We start from the raw sequence: 19785 nt of genomic DNA on the forward strand, positions 1-19785 counted from the left end.
TAGCTAAGCTTTGGAAACAACCCAAATGCCCAAAAATAGATGACTGGATCAAGAAGATGTGGTACATATACACAATGGAATATTACTCAGCCTTCAAAAAAGATAAACACATGCAATTTACAGCAACATGGATGGAGCTGAAAGGGATCATGTTCAGCGAAATAAGCCAGAAAAAAAAGGAAAAATAACAGATGGTCTCACTCACAGCAGGAATCTAGAAAACCTAAATAAGGGACTAGGAAAAAGAATAAATATAAGAAAAAATCAAAACCAACAAAACAACTATGAACCAGAGACACACTATGGGGGAGGTGGGGATAGGAGGGATTGTGGTCAAAAAAAAGGGGGTTGCAATTGTATGAGGAATATAAAAATATAATAAAATAAAAAAAAAAGAAAAAAAAGCTGTCATTGTTAACCTCCCCATGGGTCTCTCATCCATGTCTGTTTCAACCAGTCCAGGCCCAAGAAGCAAGTGCAGCTTCTTCACATGTCTCTCTGCTCTATGTGCCTCCTGCCAGTCTCCTCCTGGCTCTCCATCCTTCTTCCTTGGGCTAAAGCCAAGGACTGTTACATAAGTACAATATCACTATAGAGTGTGAAAGTAAAAGTGGAACAAGAAAAGAACCAGTAACAGAGCTATAGAAGACAACATTTCTAAGAAAATCAGGAAAGGTAGGTAAAGTTCGAGCTTGGGCAGGAAGAGCTTCCTGCCTGTGCAACAAAATAGAGGTGCTGTGATTTCCTATTCTTATTTCTCCTTTATGTCCTTTTCTACTTCTTTTTCTGTCAAGTTGACACTTTTCATTTGTTAACCCTACAGTTAGGAGCCCTGCGTAATAGTTTCCTCACAAATATATTGTCTCATCCTAGATGAACACAAGATGTAAGTGTAAATTTTATTTTCAAATACTGGTAGCTAACAAGATCCAGTCAGAGATTCATTTTTGAGCAAAGTAAATGAGTTCACAGTGGGCATTTTACACAAGGATAGGATAATTTGTCAATAAACCAGAATACACTGCTTCAATCTTAGGGAACTCTCTAAAGTAAATTTTTTATTTTCAAGTCATATGGTATACTTTCACCATTGACAGCTTCAAGTTTATAGATATTTTCTAAACATTAAACAAGCAAATAGTGAAATTATAATAAAATAGGATGCATTGAATTAAATATTCTGATTGGCAAAAAATCCAATGAGATTGTTTCTATTTGCCATGGCAGTGATATTTACCACAGTATATATTATAGTGTAATATTATTGTCTATATTAATTATATTGTGCTTTGTTATTTTTTATATTGTGCTTCAGACCACTAGTTTTTACTTACTACATGTTACCCTTAACAACATCGTCTTATTCCCTCACTTTCGCATCCATTTTTTGTTCTGCTTTTCACAGGTTTGACTTTTTGGCACTTTACATGTAAGTGATCTCATACAGTGCTTGTTTTTTCTGTCTGATTTATCTTGTTTATCAGAATGTACTCAAGGTCCATGCATGCTGTTGCAAATAGCAGAATATCCTCCTTCCTCACAGCTGAATAGTAGTCCATTGTGTATATGCACCACATCTTCTTCCATTCATCTATCTGTTGATAATGATTAATTTTACACTAGTTCACCCTGTACCAAAGGTTTGCAGGTTTCTTTCCTACTTGACCCTGAAACTATCCTTGTTATTTGTTCTCAAGTTACAATGCTTAAATCACAGATTTGTTCAGAAATTACTGAAGAAGCAAACATAGTGGACTGATATTATTTAGGGAAAAAAAAAAGACTGAGAGCAGGAAAATAGACTCATCTGCCCATTATTCTACTGTCCTCCGCAAATATATAAATAACTCACAAGAAAATCTTTATGACTTTTTTAAAAATTTTCCTGAGAAAAATCACTGTTCCACTGGGGAAAAAAAATGTCCTTTCTTCCTTATGTCCCGTCAATACACTATATCACCCATTTGAAAAAAACCTAAGTAATACATGTAGAATGATTTCATTTTCTTTAGTGACCCTCTGTTCCAAGAGAATGCCCACTTCATAAATAAAATTGGCCATTTTCTCATGAATAGTCATTGAATTGCACAAAAATTACTTCTACTACATCAGCTCAAAGAATATTTATTAAACATCTACAATGTAATGACTTAGTCTTTGGCTATAGAGACCAACAACTAAACACCTAACCAACACAGCACACTAAAAGCAAATTCATAGCCATATTCATATAGGGGAAGTGATTATTTAAACACAAACCAAAGAAATAAGAATACAGATATACAGGCCTCCCTGGTGGCACAGCAGGTTGAGCACCGCACTGTGAAGCTGTCCGCAGCCTCTGCAAGGCGGGTTCGATTCCAGGCCGGCCAGAGAGAAACCCACATGGCGCAGCAGACCTCTCCTGCCTCATCTGCAGCTCCCCTCCACAGTGTCTTCGGGCCGTCTGCCTGTTTGGCTTCCTGCTCTGTCTCTGGTGAATTCTCTCACCCTCCCACGCCTCAGACTGTACCCCAGTTCTTGTATAAATAAATAATTCTTTAAAAAAAAAAAGAACACAGACATATGATGAAAGTTACAGAATCCACAGGGACTGAAGGATGGGAAGCTAGTTTTTGTCGGATGTGTAATCTGTAAAAACAGATTATCTATCTGCAAAGAATGATTCTTTTTGAAAAATAAACAGGAAACTAAACAACTTGCAAGTTATTACTAAAATGTGCCTTGGCATCAATCAAATCCATTGTCTGTCATTTGAGGAAACAAAGCACTTAACTTCATCTTACACAGTAGCAGAGAACTGTTTTCAGATTCACATAGCACAGAGGTGTAGCCATAACCAAAATAATTTTGTTTATTAGACTATTACTACGTGTATGTTTTAACCCTGCTGATAGAATCAAAACATTTCCAAGAAACGTCAGATGTATTCAAGGAAGCACTTAGATGGGAAACTGGTGAATTATGCGTTAGATATAATGTTTTTAACCTCTTGTACCTCATGAGCTTTTCCTTTATGAGGCTGGAAGGAACTACCTTCTCACTGTCAGCGTGTTCTTACATCTATATTGGCTTTTGAAAGAGCAGACATTAAAACCTGATACAGATACAGGCAACACTGAGCCAAAATCCAAATGCAATTCAAAACCAAATGCTCTCAAAATGCTAACACATTTCTGTCTCACCTGGGATGAACATGAAAACAACGAATGACTCATAATCAAAGTGGTTAAAATTTCATCTACACCGCTCATTAACCTTTGAAACTTACCCATCCCTTTCCGGTCAGCATCAAGGGACTTGCTATTGCTATTTCTTCTCCAAATGTAGAAAATTCTCAATAATGGGAGATAAATTTGTTTATGCCGAGAAGCCTGATTCATGCTGTACTGTGTGATGCCACAGCGAGTGTACCCTAAAGACTAATGGCAAGTCTCCATGACTGTACTTTTCCCCAATTCATTTCATTTGGTTTATGACTTTTTCTTTTATATTGGAACTTTTTAATATTAAATTATGGTTTGCTGAAGAACAAAGTGAACATTTTTCAGAATTCAGAATGTTAGTATGCTTTTTCTCCTTTGAATTCTAATTGCATGTCTATTTGCCATGTATTGAAAAGGATAATAACCAATTTGTCTTTGAAAATGAAAATGATTACTTGAGCAGATCCTTGAAAATATTTAAAGTTAAAACTTGCTAAAAGTACATACTTTTGGAGTCATTTAGATTTTATGAAATAGTGAGACTTTAAAAGAAACTCACAAAATTATAAGAATTGAAGGAAATGCTGTTTGTAAAGCATTCAGCATAATGCCTAAAACAGAAGTACTCTAAAAAAGTGAAGAAATCAAACTATAAATTTTATTACAATGTCTGAAATGTATTGCAATGTCTTGATAGTCTCCATGGATTGGCCACCACTATAATTTCCACTTAAAAATAAATTCTTATTAACAAGTTCTCTTAATTCTGCTCCTCTCAAATCTGATCTTACTTCTGCTTTCCTGATATTATCTTGCATGTATCCACTCTCGGTTTTGGTCCCTGCTGTCTTTTACCTCCTGCTTGAACAATTCTCTGCCCTTTGGTGGAATCCCAAGTCTGGAGATGCCAATCCTACTCCTGTCAACCCCATCAACTTCTCAAATTCAGGCTTTTGCAGAGGGCCTTACAATGCATTTGCTTTTGTACCTATACTCATTTTCTCTCTGAGGAAGATTAAAACTTTGTGTGGGCAGAGGTCATATTATTAGTATATTTGACTCCAAAATGTCTAGTGATATGTTCTCATAGTAACTAAGGCTGTGTCATACTTCCACCAGCCCATCGATAAGCCACTCCAAACTTTCTTTAAAGAGTCTTACTATTTATAAATGTGAATAATAAAATGATGTGACTTGGTGAGATACATTCAAAATATGAATTCTTCACTTACATTCTTGACATATCATAAAAAAATGTGAATTTTTTTAAAATACATAACTATATAAATAAGAAAATACAACAGAAACCTAGAAGTGCTATTTCTTACCTTTCCTCCTCATTGTATTCATAAAACAAAAGGTAGTCTCTGCAAGAAAATAACTTTAAATGCTATTTGCTTTTTGATACAATAGATCTCTAATTCAAATTATAGTGTTCCTATTGGGACTTTGGTGATGGATGTGGTGTGATAACATATACAGTAGAAGTGTTAATGACACAACTAAAACATATATGGTATTGTAACAAAATGTTTCCTCAAAAAACATAATTTTAAAAAATTGGATCAATTAAAAAGTGTTTAACCTATACCATATATGCAACCCTGAAATATTTTAAAGTGATATAAAGTCATTGATATCAAGGCATTATATATCCATTTATAATAACATGTTTGTAAGCAAGAACAAAAGAAAAAGCAAATTCTCTGCATACCAAGCTTCATCCTTTATCATTCTATGTATAAATAGTTGTGAAATATTCCAAAAAGAGACATAAAATAGACTTTTAAAAGGAACTGAATGCAAAGTGGTGAAAATAACAACTATTACAAAGCATTAAAATACTTTGGAGTTAAATGTGTATATGTAAAGAGAAACCTTCAATAAATGCTGAATACTTTTCTCATGAAAATTACGAACAATTAATCCTAAGCAGGAGCATTAGAAAAGTAACATGTAACACAAATAAATGTGTACCTGTGAAACACATTTACAACTAGTAACATATTAAACTTCAAGTTCATTTATTATTCAATAAACTGCAAAACATACAGAAATATACTCTGCTCAATTTCTAGAAAATCCACTTTCGGGATTCAGGAGGCTTCTCATGTGGTTTATGAAGCCCGGACAGCGACAACTTCAAGTTGGAGAGAGATAATTAAGGAAATATTAGGGAGAACAGGTTATGTGCTGAGGAGACTAAAGCACTCATGGATTCTTAACATGAAAAAACAGGTTTTGAAGACACAAAAACTTCCTACAATGAGAAGAAAATTAACAAACTGTTCTAAGGAGTCTAAAGAACAGCAGGTAGGGTCCCTATATACTTGGGATCAATCCTCCAGGGTTTTTTTTTGTCAATACCAGTTTGAGAAATAATATCAAAAGGATGACATTCAGACAACTGAAAACAACTCCAATTATAGAATGGAGAGAAACCAAGTATGGACAGTTGCCACTACAGGGAATATGTGACGCATCCATTTCAGAGGTACATTTCCTCTAAATCGAACCACAGAATGGATACTCAATAGATCTTAAGATATATTTTAGGCAAGAGAAAAAGTTCTTGCTCAATTATTCTGACAGCACTGCCAAGAACAAGGTTTGCTAGCTTACATCAGGAATGCAGCATACATCCTGCTGTTGCAGTAGAAATAACCTAATTTGTGTGTGCACTGCTGAAAATAAAAAGACAGGCTAGAATGTGATGTCTAATTCTTTGAGTTTACAATTGCCTCCCTGAGGTAATAATACTTATGCAAGAAGACCACCCCATTATGTCTATATATTTCATATCTTACTCAAAGAAAAAGCTTTGATGTTAATAAATTAATTATAAGTCAGGCAAAAACACACTATAAAGACTGCTCCACTACATGAAACTGTATTACGAATCTTCCAAAGATTTCAAGAATCATGTTAATAAGGAAGTCCTTGATAATATTTCCAATGGCTGAGCCCCCATTCATAATGAATTTGAATTGCAGGTTTAGCTGAATGGGACCTTAATCATAATTGGCAAACATATTCAAGGTGCTATTTAACAATTTAGAAAAAGCAGTCTTTTGTTTATTGCTATGAATTCCTAATGACAGTCTGCTTTCATGTACAACGAAATGCTGAATGGTCATTTTTAAAAAATTAATCAGTATAATTTGTTATTGTTCGATGTAAATCATCTTCCCTTTTAATTATGGTGAAGTTAGAAATAACAGTAATAATAAATTTCCAGCAGGTCTATTTCTCAATTACAATTCTGAAAGGAGAGGATACTGCATGAATACAGTGCTAAGAATTTTGGTACTGCAAATACTAGTATATTCTTGACAGCCTGATAAACTGCTCTACTTTTGAAAACATTACAGAGATGATTCCAGTTATAAGACACTCATGACCGGACAATTTTAGAGGTTTCTTTCTAACATACAATTCCCTTGCACATGCATATGTGCCCCCACTCTCTCACTTATGATAAATGCATTAGCTTAGCATTGTTCAAATCTTTAAAGCAGCATTCTGCACCATCACTACAATAGATCAAGATTGCATTTCAAAAGAACCAGACATCATAGAGGCACAGATATCTTACCTGGGAAACCCCCTTGGACCATTGCTGAACCAGTGTTCCCTTCAGGGTATCTGCATTCCTGATAAACACTCAGTGCTGAAGCAGCTCAGATTCTCACCACAGACTCTGTCCTCTCTCTTCTGTCGACCTTGGGCCTATTTTTTTCCTCTCTCAGATTTTATTCTCCTTAAGGGCAAGTTGTCAGTCTGTTTCTATCATGAGCAGCAATCAATTAAGCTAATTTCAAGCTACCCCTCAAGGTAGCAGTCACATCTGTCAAGAGGTGAAAGCTGCCTGGAAAAGTATGCCGGAGAAGCAAAATCCCCGGTTTTCAACATCTGACCCTCGGATGCTTCATGCTGCCGACTAGCACTCAGTCACCCGGCTCGCATTGGGATGATAGCTCAATTCCAGTACGGGAGGCAATATAAACACAACCATTTATTTTGTGGCCAGCTTCAATTAATATTTTAATGACCCACTTTGCCTCCTGAGAAACAGCTCAATCACACAGTTGCATCTTTCTAATGTAAATTAAAAGGAAACTGCAGTAGATTTTAGCCTGTCCAAAGTGAGTGGAACAGTCATAAACTTACTCCCTCCTTATTGCTTGCAGCATTGAATCATTTTTATAACAAAGAAACTGGTGAACCACACTGATGCGGCATCTCCCAGCCTGATTCATTTGTGTCCCAGTAACATTCTGAATGTGCAGTGAAGATCCTATTTAAGCAGCCACGTCTTCAACTTAGCTTTTGGCATAATTATTAGAAAAAAATGTTTGAGGTCTCTAAAACTTCACTTAAAATGCTACACTGCATCCCCTATCCCACCTTGCTCCACCCTCCAGCACACCTCGATATAATCTCAGAGGGCAACTGCCATTACTGTACAATGATTTTTCTGTCAATTTCTATAGTATCTCTCAATCTTTGTAAATTTGAGAATGACAAGTCATCTATCTGATCAGTGATTCTGGGAAAACTCCAAGACATAATTTAAACACTAATCAGGAAATCTTAATATATTTTTTTATTTATAGTTATATTAAGTGCATCCAAATTAAATCAAGGACTGAGGCTTTGAAAATTTTCAAAATAAAAGCCCCCAAAATACAAAGTAATGTCCTCAACCTCCAAATATAGACTTGGAGTAAGTTTTTTACTTACTTCTCTAAATTACAAATATGGAAAGTCCAGAAAAGGATTATTAGCTATGGGGAATGAGAAGAGAATTCATATAAAACTAAATATTAAATTTTAGTCTTTATTTCTTCAATTTCTCTCCTATTTGCACTGCCAAAAATAACAGAAAGGAGAACAAATAAATTCACATATTTAGTAAGATGAATATGGAATTACTGCTAGAAATCACTGAAGGGTGTTTGCATGAGTTGAACATTCTTAACATTCTTGAAACCCTTGGTAATAATTGCTGTTGATTGTAGTGACATCTATTGGCAAGGTACAGATCAACTACAGAGTCCACAAAGATACCAAAAAAAAAAAATTAAAAGAAAAAATCAACTAGTTAACTAGTTGCTCAATAAATCTTCGTTGATCATGAGTCTACCTCACCTCAAAAATTGGTTTGGCACACATGGAAAGTTATTGGAGGAGAGAGACTAAATATAGCCCCAAATACCAAATAAGACCCAGATTACAGACCTGGTCTTAACAATAACCAACTCTGTGACTTTGGACAAGTTAATTGCTTTGGGTATCAGGATCCTCAATGGTGAAATTAGTCAGACCAACCAAATGAGCTTTAAGGTACACAAATCTCACCACTATCAAGGAAGAGATTGATTAAGATACTTTTATTCCCTTTTTTAAAGTAATTGGGTACTTACTTACCTCCTCCTTTAATGTAGATTTTTATAATTATTAAGTTTTAACTATATCTTACAAATGTTCTTATAATTTAGAGCTATATTTTACTATGAAATTAAGTTTAACAGCTTTAGGGAGTACAATTTAAAAACCATCAAATTTACCCATTACAAGCATACATTTTAAGATTTTTAATAAAGTTATAGAGGTATGCAACCAATCCCACAATCCAGTTTTAGAAAATGTCTCTATATTCCATTAAATCCCATCCTAACCCTAAACCTAGGCAACCACTGACCTGCTTTCTATATCTAAACTTTTCTTAGTAGATGTGCTATGGAAATGGAATCATACCGTGTGTGTTGTCTTTTGCATCAGGTTTCCTTCACTGAGCATAAAAAGCATGTATCAGTATTCTGCTTCTTCTTAATGCTGAATAATATTACACTCTATGGATATATAAATTTTGTTTATTCACCAGTTGATGGATATTTGTTTTTTTTCCAGTTTGGGGTTATTATGAATAATGCTGCAATGAATATTGGTATAGGAATCTTTGGGTGGACATGTATTTTCATTTCTCTTGGGTAGCTACTTAGAAGTAAAATTTTTGGGTAATGTGGTAAACTTATATGTAACTTTTAAAGACATTTCTAAAATGATTACACCATCCTATATTCTCACCTGCAATGTATGAAGGTTCTAGTTGCTGTGTCTATTTATTTTTTAAAAATTTATTTAACATTGGTTTATTAACTTTGGTTTATTATTATAAGTTTCAGGTATATAACATTATAATATCACCACCAATAGCCTAGTTTCCATCCACCACTGTAGAATTCACTCCCTTTACCTGTTTCATCCCCACCCCACAAACCCTTCTCCTCTGGTGCATACCAATCAGTTCTTTCTAAGGTTTGTTTTGTTTGCTTGCTTTATTTATTTATTTTTAAAGATTTATATATTTATACAAGAACCAGGGTACAGGCCAGATGCGCAAGAGGGTGAGAGGATTCACCAGAAACAGCGCAGGGAACAGAACAGGCAGACTGACTGAAATACACTGCTGAGGGGAGTAGCTGACGAGACAGGAGAGGTCTGCTCGCCATGTGGGACCCTCACCAGCCGGCTGGGATCAAACCAATGCTGCAGAGGCTGCAGACAGCTTCACAGTGCTGCGCTCAATCGCCTGCACCACCAGGGGCGGCCCTGCTTGCTTTATTTTTTAATATTATACATATAAGTGAAATTATACAGTATTTGTCTTTTTCTGACGACTTATTTTACTTATAGTTTTATATAAGTAACATGATTATTTTCTTTATAGTGTTGATAATAATAATATGAAAGACTTTCCCTGTACAAAGATATCTTTTAAGTTTTATTAAGACTTGAATAGTATTTTTATGGTTTCATGATTTAGAAGTACATGATTTTTCTGGAATTAACTCTAATTTGGCAAAGTGGAGATCTCTAGTTTCTCCCCAAATGATTACATAGCCCATCATTTATTGAATAATCTATCCTCTTCTACTTTTCTGTTTCAAAAAAGACTTTTTTATGTTTTAAATTCTAAATAAGATACCTGGGTCTGTTTCTAGATTATTTTTAATGGAAACACTAAAGGGATTTGATTACTGCAGTTTTAAACTGTTTCCAATCAGGAGTGCTCCTGGCACTCTGGGCAGGTTCAGAAACACAGTCAGGCATGTGCTCATGATTCATTCATTATTATATGGGACTTTCCCATTCCATGCATGTGCTTGGTACCCTCATAAAGGACATCCCCTTTATTTAGACCAGGGGATACTTGTTTTTTTTTTTTTTAAGATTTATTTATTTATTTATACAAGCACTCGGTACAGTCAGAAGCGCGGGAGGGTGAGAGAATTCACCAGAGCCAGAGTAGGGAGCAGAACAGGCAGAAGGACTGAAGTACACTGCTGAGGGGAGCAGCAGGCGGCAGCAGAGGTCTGCGCGCCATGGCCATGTGGAACCCTCGCATGGTGGCCGGGGATCGAAACGGTGCTGCAGAGGCTGCAGGCAACTTTGCAACCCAGCGCTCAACCACTGCGCCACCAGGGGAGGCCCATAGACCAGGGGATACTTAACAATATTTGGAGATGTTGTGTTTGTTACAATTGGTCTGAGTGAGAATCCTACTGGCAACTACTGGGTGGAGACAGGGCTGCTGTCAGATACCCAATAATGCAAAGAACAGCTTCCCCTCCTCCCAAACAACAAAGAACAATTTTGTCAGAATGTCAAGGTTGAGAACAACTGATTTAAAAAAATACTACTCAATTCTAAAAGCTCCAGACTGAGTTTAAAAATCATTACTATAGGGCCTCCCCTGGTGGCGCAGGCGGTTGAGCGCTGCCCTGTGAAGCTGTCCACAGCCTCTGCAGTGCTGGTTTGATCCCGGCTGGCCAGCGAGGGTCCCACATGGCGTGGCAGACCTCTTCTCTCACGCCCGCTGCTCCCCTCAGCAGTGTATTTCATCAGTCTGCCTGTTCTGTTCCCCGCTCTGTCTCTGGTGAATCCTCTCACCCTCTAGCAAATCTGGCCTGTATCCTGGTTCTTGTGAAAATAAAATTAAAAATAAATAAATAAATAAATCTTTAAAAAAGCCATTATTATAGAATGTATTCTGATACTAGGGGAGGGCAAGTCTCATTCCTCTCAATATTTTTCTTTTTTAAAATTGACTAGCATTTCATTTCCAAATTATTTTCAAACAAACTCTCATATTTAAAAAGCATATAGATATTTAGACTTTGGATTCACATAACCTTAAAAACTAATTCAGAAATAACGGAAATCTATAATATACTTAAGCTTCCAATGAAGAAAATAATAGGTCTCTACTGCCCCCCCCAAATCTTTTAAAAAAAGTTCCATAGGTTATTTTTTTAAAGAAATGATTGACATTATTAACTTGTGAGCCATGAATCCTTAAATAGACTTTGGGGTTTCTATTAAATAGGCAAAATAATTCCTACTTAAAATGGTGTGTGTGTATATGTGTGTTTCTGCATGCACACAAACACGGTTAACAATGTTTCTGTGTATCGGTAAATATTTTTCTGGCGAGTGGGATTATAGCTTTCTTAACACTGCCAAAGAGTAAATGAATTAAAAAGCTATGGTGTAATGCCAGGAGTTTTACCTTTCTAAGTTATTATTACCAGGTATTTTCTCATTTTTCTTGTATTGCTATTAAGAAATTTTCATCTTATTTTCTAAGTAGATAATGGTGATAAGATTTTTTTGATGTGCAATTCACATATAGCCTTAGTTACTGTTGCCAAACACCTTTTTTACATTCTGAATGCTTGATTTGGTACTTGTGAAAAAGATTTGCTCACTTCCTTTTTTATTTTCCTTAGAGGGGTGGAGAGAAGATGAGCTTAAAGTACTGCTAGAGTCTTTTATTTAAAAAAAATTTTATTTTTATTTATGCTTACAAGAACTGGGGTGTAGGCAGTGGTGTGGGGGGTGAGAGGGTTCACCAGAGATAGAGTGGGGAGCAGAATAGGCAAAGCTACTGAAATACAATGCTGAGGGGAGCAATGGGCAAAACAGGAGAGGTCTGCTGCACCATGTGGGTTAGTTTCCTGGCCAGGGATCAAACTCATGTTGCAGTGGGTGGCAATAGCTTGATAGTGCTGATACTTAACCCCTTGTGCCACCAGGAAGGCCTAGCATTGCTAAATTCTTCAGAACATTGCTAGATTCTTGAGGGTAAGCATCCTGTGTTACAAATTTAAACACAGATTTTTTTTGAGAGGAAAACAAATCTGGAACAGTTTTCTTTCCCTATTCCACGGGGATACATGAGGGTTATCTATAAAATCTTTTAAAATATTAAACATAATGGTGCTAGGAAAACTGGACCACCACATGCAAAAGAATAAAACTAGACCACTACCTCTCATCATGCACAAAAATCAGCTCAAAACGGAAAAAAGATCTGGACATAAGACCTGAAAACATAAAATATATAGAAGAAAATATAGGTAAAACACTACAAGACATAGATCTCGGTAACATCTTTAAAGACTCATCATCCAAATCAAAGAAAGTTAAGGAAAAGATAAATACCTGGGATTACATCAGACTGAAAAGCTTCTGTACAGCAAAAGAGATGTCAACCAAAACAATGAGACACCCCACTGATTGGGAAAAAAATCTTGGCACTCCATACAACTGATAAAGGACTGAACACAAAGATATGCAAAGAACTCACATGATTCAACAAGGACAAAGTAAATAATTCAGTCAGGAACTAGGCAGAAGAACTTAAAAGACACTTCTCTAAAGAGGAAATGCAAACGGCCAACAGGCATATGAAAAAATGTTCAACATCCCTTATAATCAGGGAAACGCAAATCAAAACCACAATGAGATACTACCTTACACCAGTAAGAATGACACGCATCAAAAAAACTAGCAACAAAAAATGTTGGCGAGGATGTGGTGAAAAAGGAACTCTCCTACATTGCTGGTGGGAGTGCAAACTGGTCCAATCACTATGGAAAGCTGTCTGGAGGTTCCTCAGTCTACTAAAAAATGGAGCTACCATATGACCCAGCAATTCTACTACCAGGGATCTACCCAAAGGCCACAAAAACATTGATTCAAAAGAACACCTGTACCACTATGTTTATTGCAGCACTTTCTATAATAGGTAAAATCTGGAAACAACTCAAATGCCCAAAAATAGATGACTGGATCAAGAAGATGTGGTATATATATATAGAAGAAAATACAGGTAAAACACTACAAGACATAGATCTCAGTAACATCTTTAAAGACTCATCATCAAATCAAAGAAAGTTAAGGAATAGATAAACACCTGGGATTACATCAGACTGAAAAGCTTCTGTACAGCAAAAGAGATGTCAACCACAACAAAGAGACATTTGTGTATACACACACACACACACACACACAATGGAAAACTACATAGCAATCAAAAATAAACTAATGTCATTCGCACCAACATGGATGGAGCTAGAAGGAATTATGCTCAGTGAAATAAGTCAGAAGGAAAAAGAAAAATAATGGATGGTTTCACTTATAGGAGGAATATAGGGGAACCAAATAGGACATCAGGGGAAAAAATAATATAACAATACAAAACACAACAAAATAAAAACAAACAATTATAAACCTGAGACATCCTGCAGGGGAGGAGGAGGGAGAGGGATCAGAGGGAGGGAGGAAGGAGCACAGGGGACTGAGGTAATGGTGCACGAGTGAATTGGTTCACCTGGTGGGGGGGGGGGGAGCAAACATTGTTTAAAAATGAACAATGATGGAAAATATATGTATAAATTTTAAAAATATTAAACATAAGGAAAATGAGTTAAATCAGGCTATTTTTCATACAAGTGACCACCCAAAACCTTGAAATGCTATGTTGTCCACCATTGGGACATGCAGCAAAGGACAGTTGGCCTTGCATTTGCAATAATGTATCAGTTGCATGGGTATGGGCACTTAGCAATGTAGAAGGGGCTAGGCATCTCAGTTGCTGTTCTGCCTCTCAGTGTTGCTCTGCCTGCCTGTCTCTCTATATGGCCCCTTGTCTCAGCATTAAAGGCAAGCTTCTTTCATTTGCCAGAATCAGCAGAGAACCTGCCTGGCCTGGAATGGTTGCACAACACAAAACATATGTGTATATCTTATATATAAATTTAGAGACTTTTAAAATAAATATGGTGAAATAAAGTAACAGTGAGTAGAACTTTTGGCGGAAGTAATGAGGAAGATACTTTAAATGTTCTCAAGTTGATAATGGGAAAGGTTGTATGACTGCAAAATGCTAAAGTCACTGAATTGCATACACTGAATCGATGAAATGTATAATAATATGAATTATATCTCAAAGTTAATTAAAAAAAAACTTTAAACTCATAAATATTGTGACTGAGTAATTTGGCAATAAGCCACATTTCAGAAGGTCTTAGCTAGTATCCTGTACTTAAAATAATTGAAAGAAAACAACCAGAAAGTAAAACACAAAGATGTCAGGTATTGGTGAACTAATTTTCATTTTCATGTGTAGTTCACAGGTTAATTTTATTATGTTTTATAATACAAATAAGTTCTTTATACCAAAAATTATATTATGTCATTTCATTTGCGAGGGAGGATTTTAAGAAAAGGTAATAATGATATATCACAGCCTAAAATTAAACCAGGACCTTTCTGAGAAAACAAAATGAAAATGGAAATATAAAGTATCTAAAGAAATACACTATTCTGGAATTAAAATATGAAGAATTGGCTTTAAGGAGCCTTTAGCATGGGTTCCCATTCACATCTCTGCTATCCCTTTTAAAAGCCAAGTGTCAGATAAAACAATTATATTCTGAGTTGCTAGGACATAATACACATAAAGAGACATATCTATTGCACAGTTCTCCTTGCTTCTTATTACTCTCTTACATGTAACAACAACAACAAAAGCCACTCTTGGTCTTATTAAAGAAGATTTTTTTCCTAAAAAAAAAAAAACAAACAAACAAAAAAAACCCTGCTCATCTGCAGTTTAAAACTGTAGGTGAAAGAATGAAAGGATGCCAATAGGTCAGAAAGACCAAATTGATGTAAAAGCATTTAACCTCAGGGATCAAAAGTGAATAATGCACAGTTTTCTGGTTTTCTGGAGAGAGTGGTTTTTCTCTCTGGGGATCAAAACTTTTCAAAAGGAGAGGGGGCATACTGCAAAAGAAAAGTCAGAATACTCTGATATTAAGTGGAAGGGTATTCTCTCTGAAGCATCACAAGTATACATGATTTTCATCACACCTCCACTGTGACTATGCAGATTACTTACCCGGTCATTAATTTGCCCAAAATACTGAATTTCCATAAGGTGTGCCAGACCAAAACAAAGAGCCATGGGTTCATGGAATTTAATAGTGGGGAAGACAGACAATAATCAAATAATTACATTTTGTTAATTTCTATAAAGGAAAAATACAGGGCTCTATATTAGAATAAGGAATCAAGTGAGGTTTTCCAAAGGTGACATTCAGCTGAAATAAAACGTGATTATATATCCTCTTCATTGGGTTTGGGGAGAATGCATGGCACATAACTGGTGCTCAATAAACTGTGACTACCACTATTTATTTACTAAAAATGTGACAATAAAAATGCAAAAGAAACTGCAAATATGAGAGAGATTGGAAATGAAGACTCATCCACATTTATTGATCCACTTTCAGGAAGAGAGATAATAAACAAAAAAAAGTAAGAGTCTTTTCAGAGTAAGGGCTTTAGTGAAAATTGAGAATAGTAGATAAAAGATTAGCCACAGGGAAGAAATGCTGTTTCTTAATTGTTAATTGTTGTTTAATTTTTAACTAAACTTGAAGAAATTTTCATTCAGTTGGTGACTATAAGACTCCTTCTGATAGACACCAGAATGTCATGAAATGTGTTAACTATGCAAGTGCACTGGTTGCCAAGTGCACTGGTCATTTCTCTGTCTCCAACCTCCTCAGTATCATTTCACAATTAATCACTGAACAATTTTGGACAAACCAATTTTGAAATGTATTCCTATTTTAAGTTTCATAATTCCATAATGTTCTTATGCTAGTATGCTCCTCTGCTGGTTCAAGAGGCACGTGCTAGGTTTGCTTTGGTTACGGTCAACATACTACTCCTAAGTAGTATGGCTCCCCTGACTTTAAATACCATCCAGGTAAGTGGTTTCAAGATATGATCAGAAGAATCAGCATTTGATTAAAAATGCATATAATTCCTTCCACACCTAAAGAATCAGAAACAGGTATTAGGGCCCTGTAACTAGTTGTTCAACAAGCTCCTCAGGTACTTCTGATGCACACTGAAGTTTGAAATCCACTAGTCTAGATTAGTATTTTTCATACTGCAGGTTGTAAAACATTAATTGGTCATGATATAAATTGAGTTACAAACAGCATTTTAAAAAAATGAAACAGAATACAACAGAAAAAGAATAAATTTTTGTTCTGTTATAAAGGTAAGTAATATTTCATGAAACTAATTCCTTAGGCACATGCATGTGTGTGTATGGGTACATCCATAATTGGCTAAGTAAACTATGTTATAGTGGATCACAGTTTGAAAAGAGATCTGATCTATTTGATGATTATGTGAGCCCCCTTCTGTAAGACTGGTTCCTGCTTGCCATTTAGGTCATGTCTTGGCCTTTTCAAACCAGATTACTAAAGTATTCACAGTATTTACCAACAGTCAAACTATCTTATGGCTTATAATCTCTCTTCATCACTAGACTATAAACTAATTGAGAGGCGAGCTCTTGTTCCCAACACACAGAACAGCATGTTTCCAACACACAGAACAGCACCTGCCCACCTACAACAGCCACTCAATGAACATTTTTTGACTGGATGAACTTTTGAAAAGAAATGCTTAGTCTTGGGACAACAGAATTTGATAAAACAGTGAATCAATCTACATTTAGTTTTGGGCAGATGAGCACATTAGTCATTTAACAAGTACAAAGAAAAAACCAAGGGTCCATTTATAAAAGAGAAATATACGATACAGCAATTCCACTCCTAGGTATTTACCCAAAGGACACAGAAATATTAATTCAAAAGGGCACCTGCACCCCGATGTTTATAGCACTATTTACAATAGCTAAGCTATGGAAACAACCCAAATGCCCAAAAATAGATGACTGGATCAAGAAGATGTGGTACATATACACAATGGAATATTACTCAGCAATCAAAAAAGATAAACTCATGCAATTTGCAGCAACACGGATGGAGCTGGAAGGGATCATGCTCAGCGAAATAAGCCAGAAAGAAAAAGAAAAATACCAAAAGGTCTCACTAATAGCAGGAATTTAGGAAACCTAAATAAGGGACCAGGAAAAAGACTAATTATAAGAAAGTAAAAATCAAAATTAAAACAAACAACTATAAACCAGACACACAAAGGAGGAGAGGAGGGAGTAGGATCAAAACAAGGGGGGTGGGAATTGTATGGGGACTATAACCAAGATGAAAATGCATACATTGTGCAAAAATGAAAAATGATATAAAAATATATAAAATTAAAAAAGTTAAAATTAAAAAAAAAGAAATATAAGGAAGGCTAGTGGCTTTGGTTTCACCTATATTTTAAATGGGAATTATCTAAACCACCACACAGTTCAAACTCTTCCAAAGAATGTTAACAGTAAATTCAATGAAATGAAAAGGTACACTGGGAAGGAAAACTATTGGTGGACAAAAATGAATGAAGAGGAAAATCATATTTACAGTCCAAATAGATTTGCTGGAGAATATGTTTAATGTTACAGTTAGAAGATGACTTCAAAATTAGGGTGATGGTTCATGGGTACTATAGTGGTAAGAGAACTATGGGGACTACACTGGAGGGGAGAAATCAATAGTATTCAAAAACTAGCAAAGATGTAGAAAATAAAGCATTTATAAAAAATAAACATAAAATGTAAAAAATAAAATTAAATAAAATGGACTATCTTAAAAATTAAAAAAAGATGATTTCAGTATTAATAATCTTTTTCCATATTTATTGTAAACCATTGTCCTTTCTAAATCCCACTGAGGTGATGAGTGTGTCTATGGACATGTGTGAATACACATGTACCAATGAGCATGAAATTTTGGGGAGTCTTCTGCCTATGCAGTAGCATCAAAATGATACTTACTAGATAATCCCAAACCAATAAATAAATCCTCACCACCACACTGTGAAGTCAGTACCATTATTTTCACAGAAAAGGGTCATACATTAGGAAGTGCTGGACCTTTTATGATCTTTTATGACCTTTTATGGTCATACATTAGGAAGTGTTGGAACCAGAATTTTAACTCTTTCAATTTCTGGGTCTAGGTCAAACTGCTTTTCTATGTTATGGTGTATAGAAAGGAAAACTTTTTTTTTAATAAAAGAAATATATATATTATATATATATAAAATCACAAAATCCAGTCATTTAAATGTACAATCCCGTGGCTTTTAGTGTATTCATAAATTGTGCAACCATCATCACAATTTAATTTCATATTTTCATCAGCCTCCAAAGAAATTACTTACTCAATAGCAATCAGACCAAAGTACACATATTTTACATGCATAAAAGAAATGCAAATTTTTAAAATAAAGTGTCCATTAAATATATGTATGAATATATATTTTATATAGGCAATGCCAAAGATAATTATGAAATGAATCTTAAAGACAAAAATATGACCTGGTGGGCCTTCTATACTTTTGCATTAGCAACATCACCATCCAATTGAGTACGGCAAGTCATCAAGTGCTGACAGCTATTTCCACCTCCTATTATTATGGTCAAACTCTAATTTCCTGGATTTCTAAGCATTTCTGTAGCTCAACTGAATATAAGTTTGGGAGGGAATATAGATAAAATAGCGACAACCCAGTTGTCTTAGATATTCACTCATAGTTTTTTAGTGTCAAAGGGAAAATAAAAACGAGAAAAGTGTGGGAGATGTAAATTTTCTTTTTGAACATGTTATGTCGATGCACATTTTCTAAGAACCCATACAGTTGCATTTAGTGATTTACAAGAATAAATACAGTATAATTTAATAAACACTGCATTCATACCCCCAAATTAAAAGGAACTCACTGTTGGTAAATGCACACTCTTCATCATTTTCATCAGTGTCACCAGATGGAGCTTTATAAGGGGGCGGCAGTTTCATTGGAGGCGGCGCGGTACCTCGTCTCTAAAGTGCAGATTTGAGAGAAAGGGTTAATTGCCTTTGCACTGTTCTCTTCCTCAATGGCAAACAGGATAGCAAGATAATCAGGAATCATTCTGACTGTACCCAACTTCAGCCATACCATGAGGATTGGAAAACACATGCAATTTATTCTCTTAATGTGCATACTGTTATACAAAAGTGACTCTGTGAGGTATACATACCAATACACACCACAGGCATGCAAAAGTCTGACTTTTAAGATTGTTGATCAACACAAAAGGAAGCATTTCTTTCCTGAGGAAGCCAATTATATGTATTTTCTTTATGCTTTTAAAATTTAATTTTCTTTGTTACTAAGTAATTGAAATGAAAGGCATTTCTAAAATAAAGCTAAAAGTAAAAACTATATTATACTATATAACTATACTATACTAACA

The 19785-nt window shown here is 35.3% G+C and overlaps 1 protein-coding gene across 1 annotated transcript in view; it reads right to left on the reverse strand.

Annotated features, from left to right (window-relative positions):
- PATJ (PATJ crumbs cell polarity complex component) overlaps positions 1-19785 on the reverse strand; it is a 274406-nt gene that overhangs the window by 131738 nt on the left and 122883 nt on the right. The window contains exon 27 of the mRNA XM_037500637.2: positions 19270-19369. Within this exon, the coding sequence (XP_037356534.1) occupies positions 19270-19369 (100 nt within the window). The remainder of the gene's footprint in view (positions 1-19269; positions 19370-19785) is intronic.

This window comes from Talpa occidentalis, unplaced genomic scaffold (assembly GCF_014898055.3).
Source record: "Talpa occidentalis isolate TD23 unplaced genomic scaffold, MPIMG_talOcc4v2.1 talOcc4.9, whole genome shotgun sequence".
NCBI lineage: Eukaryota > Metazoa > Chordata > Mammalia > Eulipotyphla > Talpidae > Talpa > Talpa occidentalis.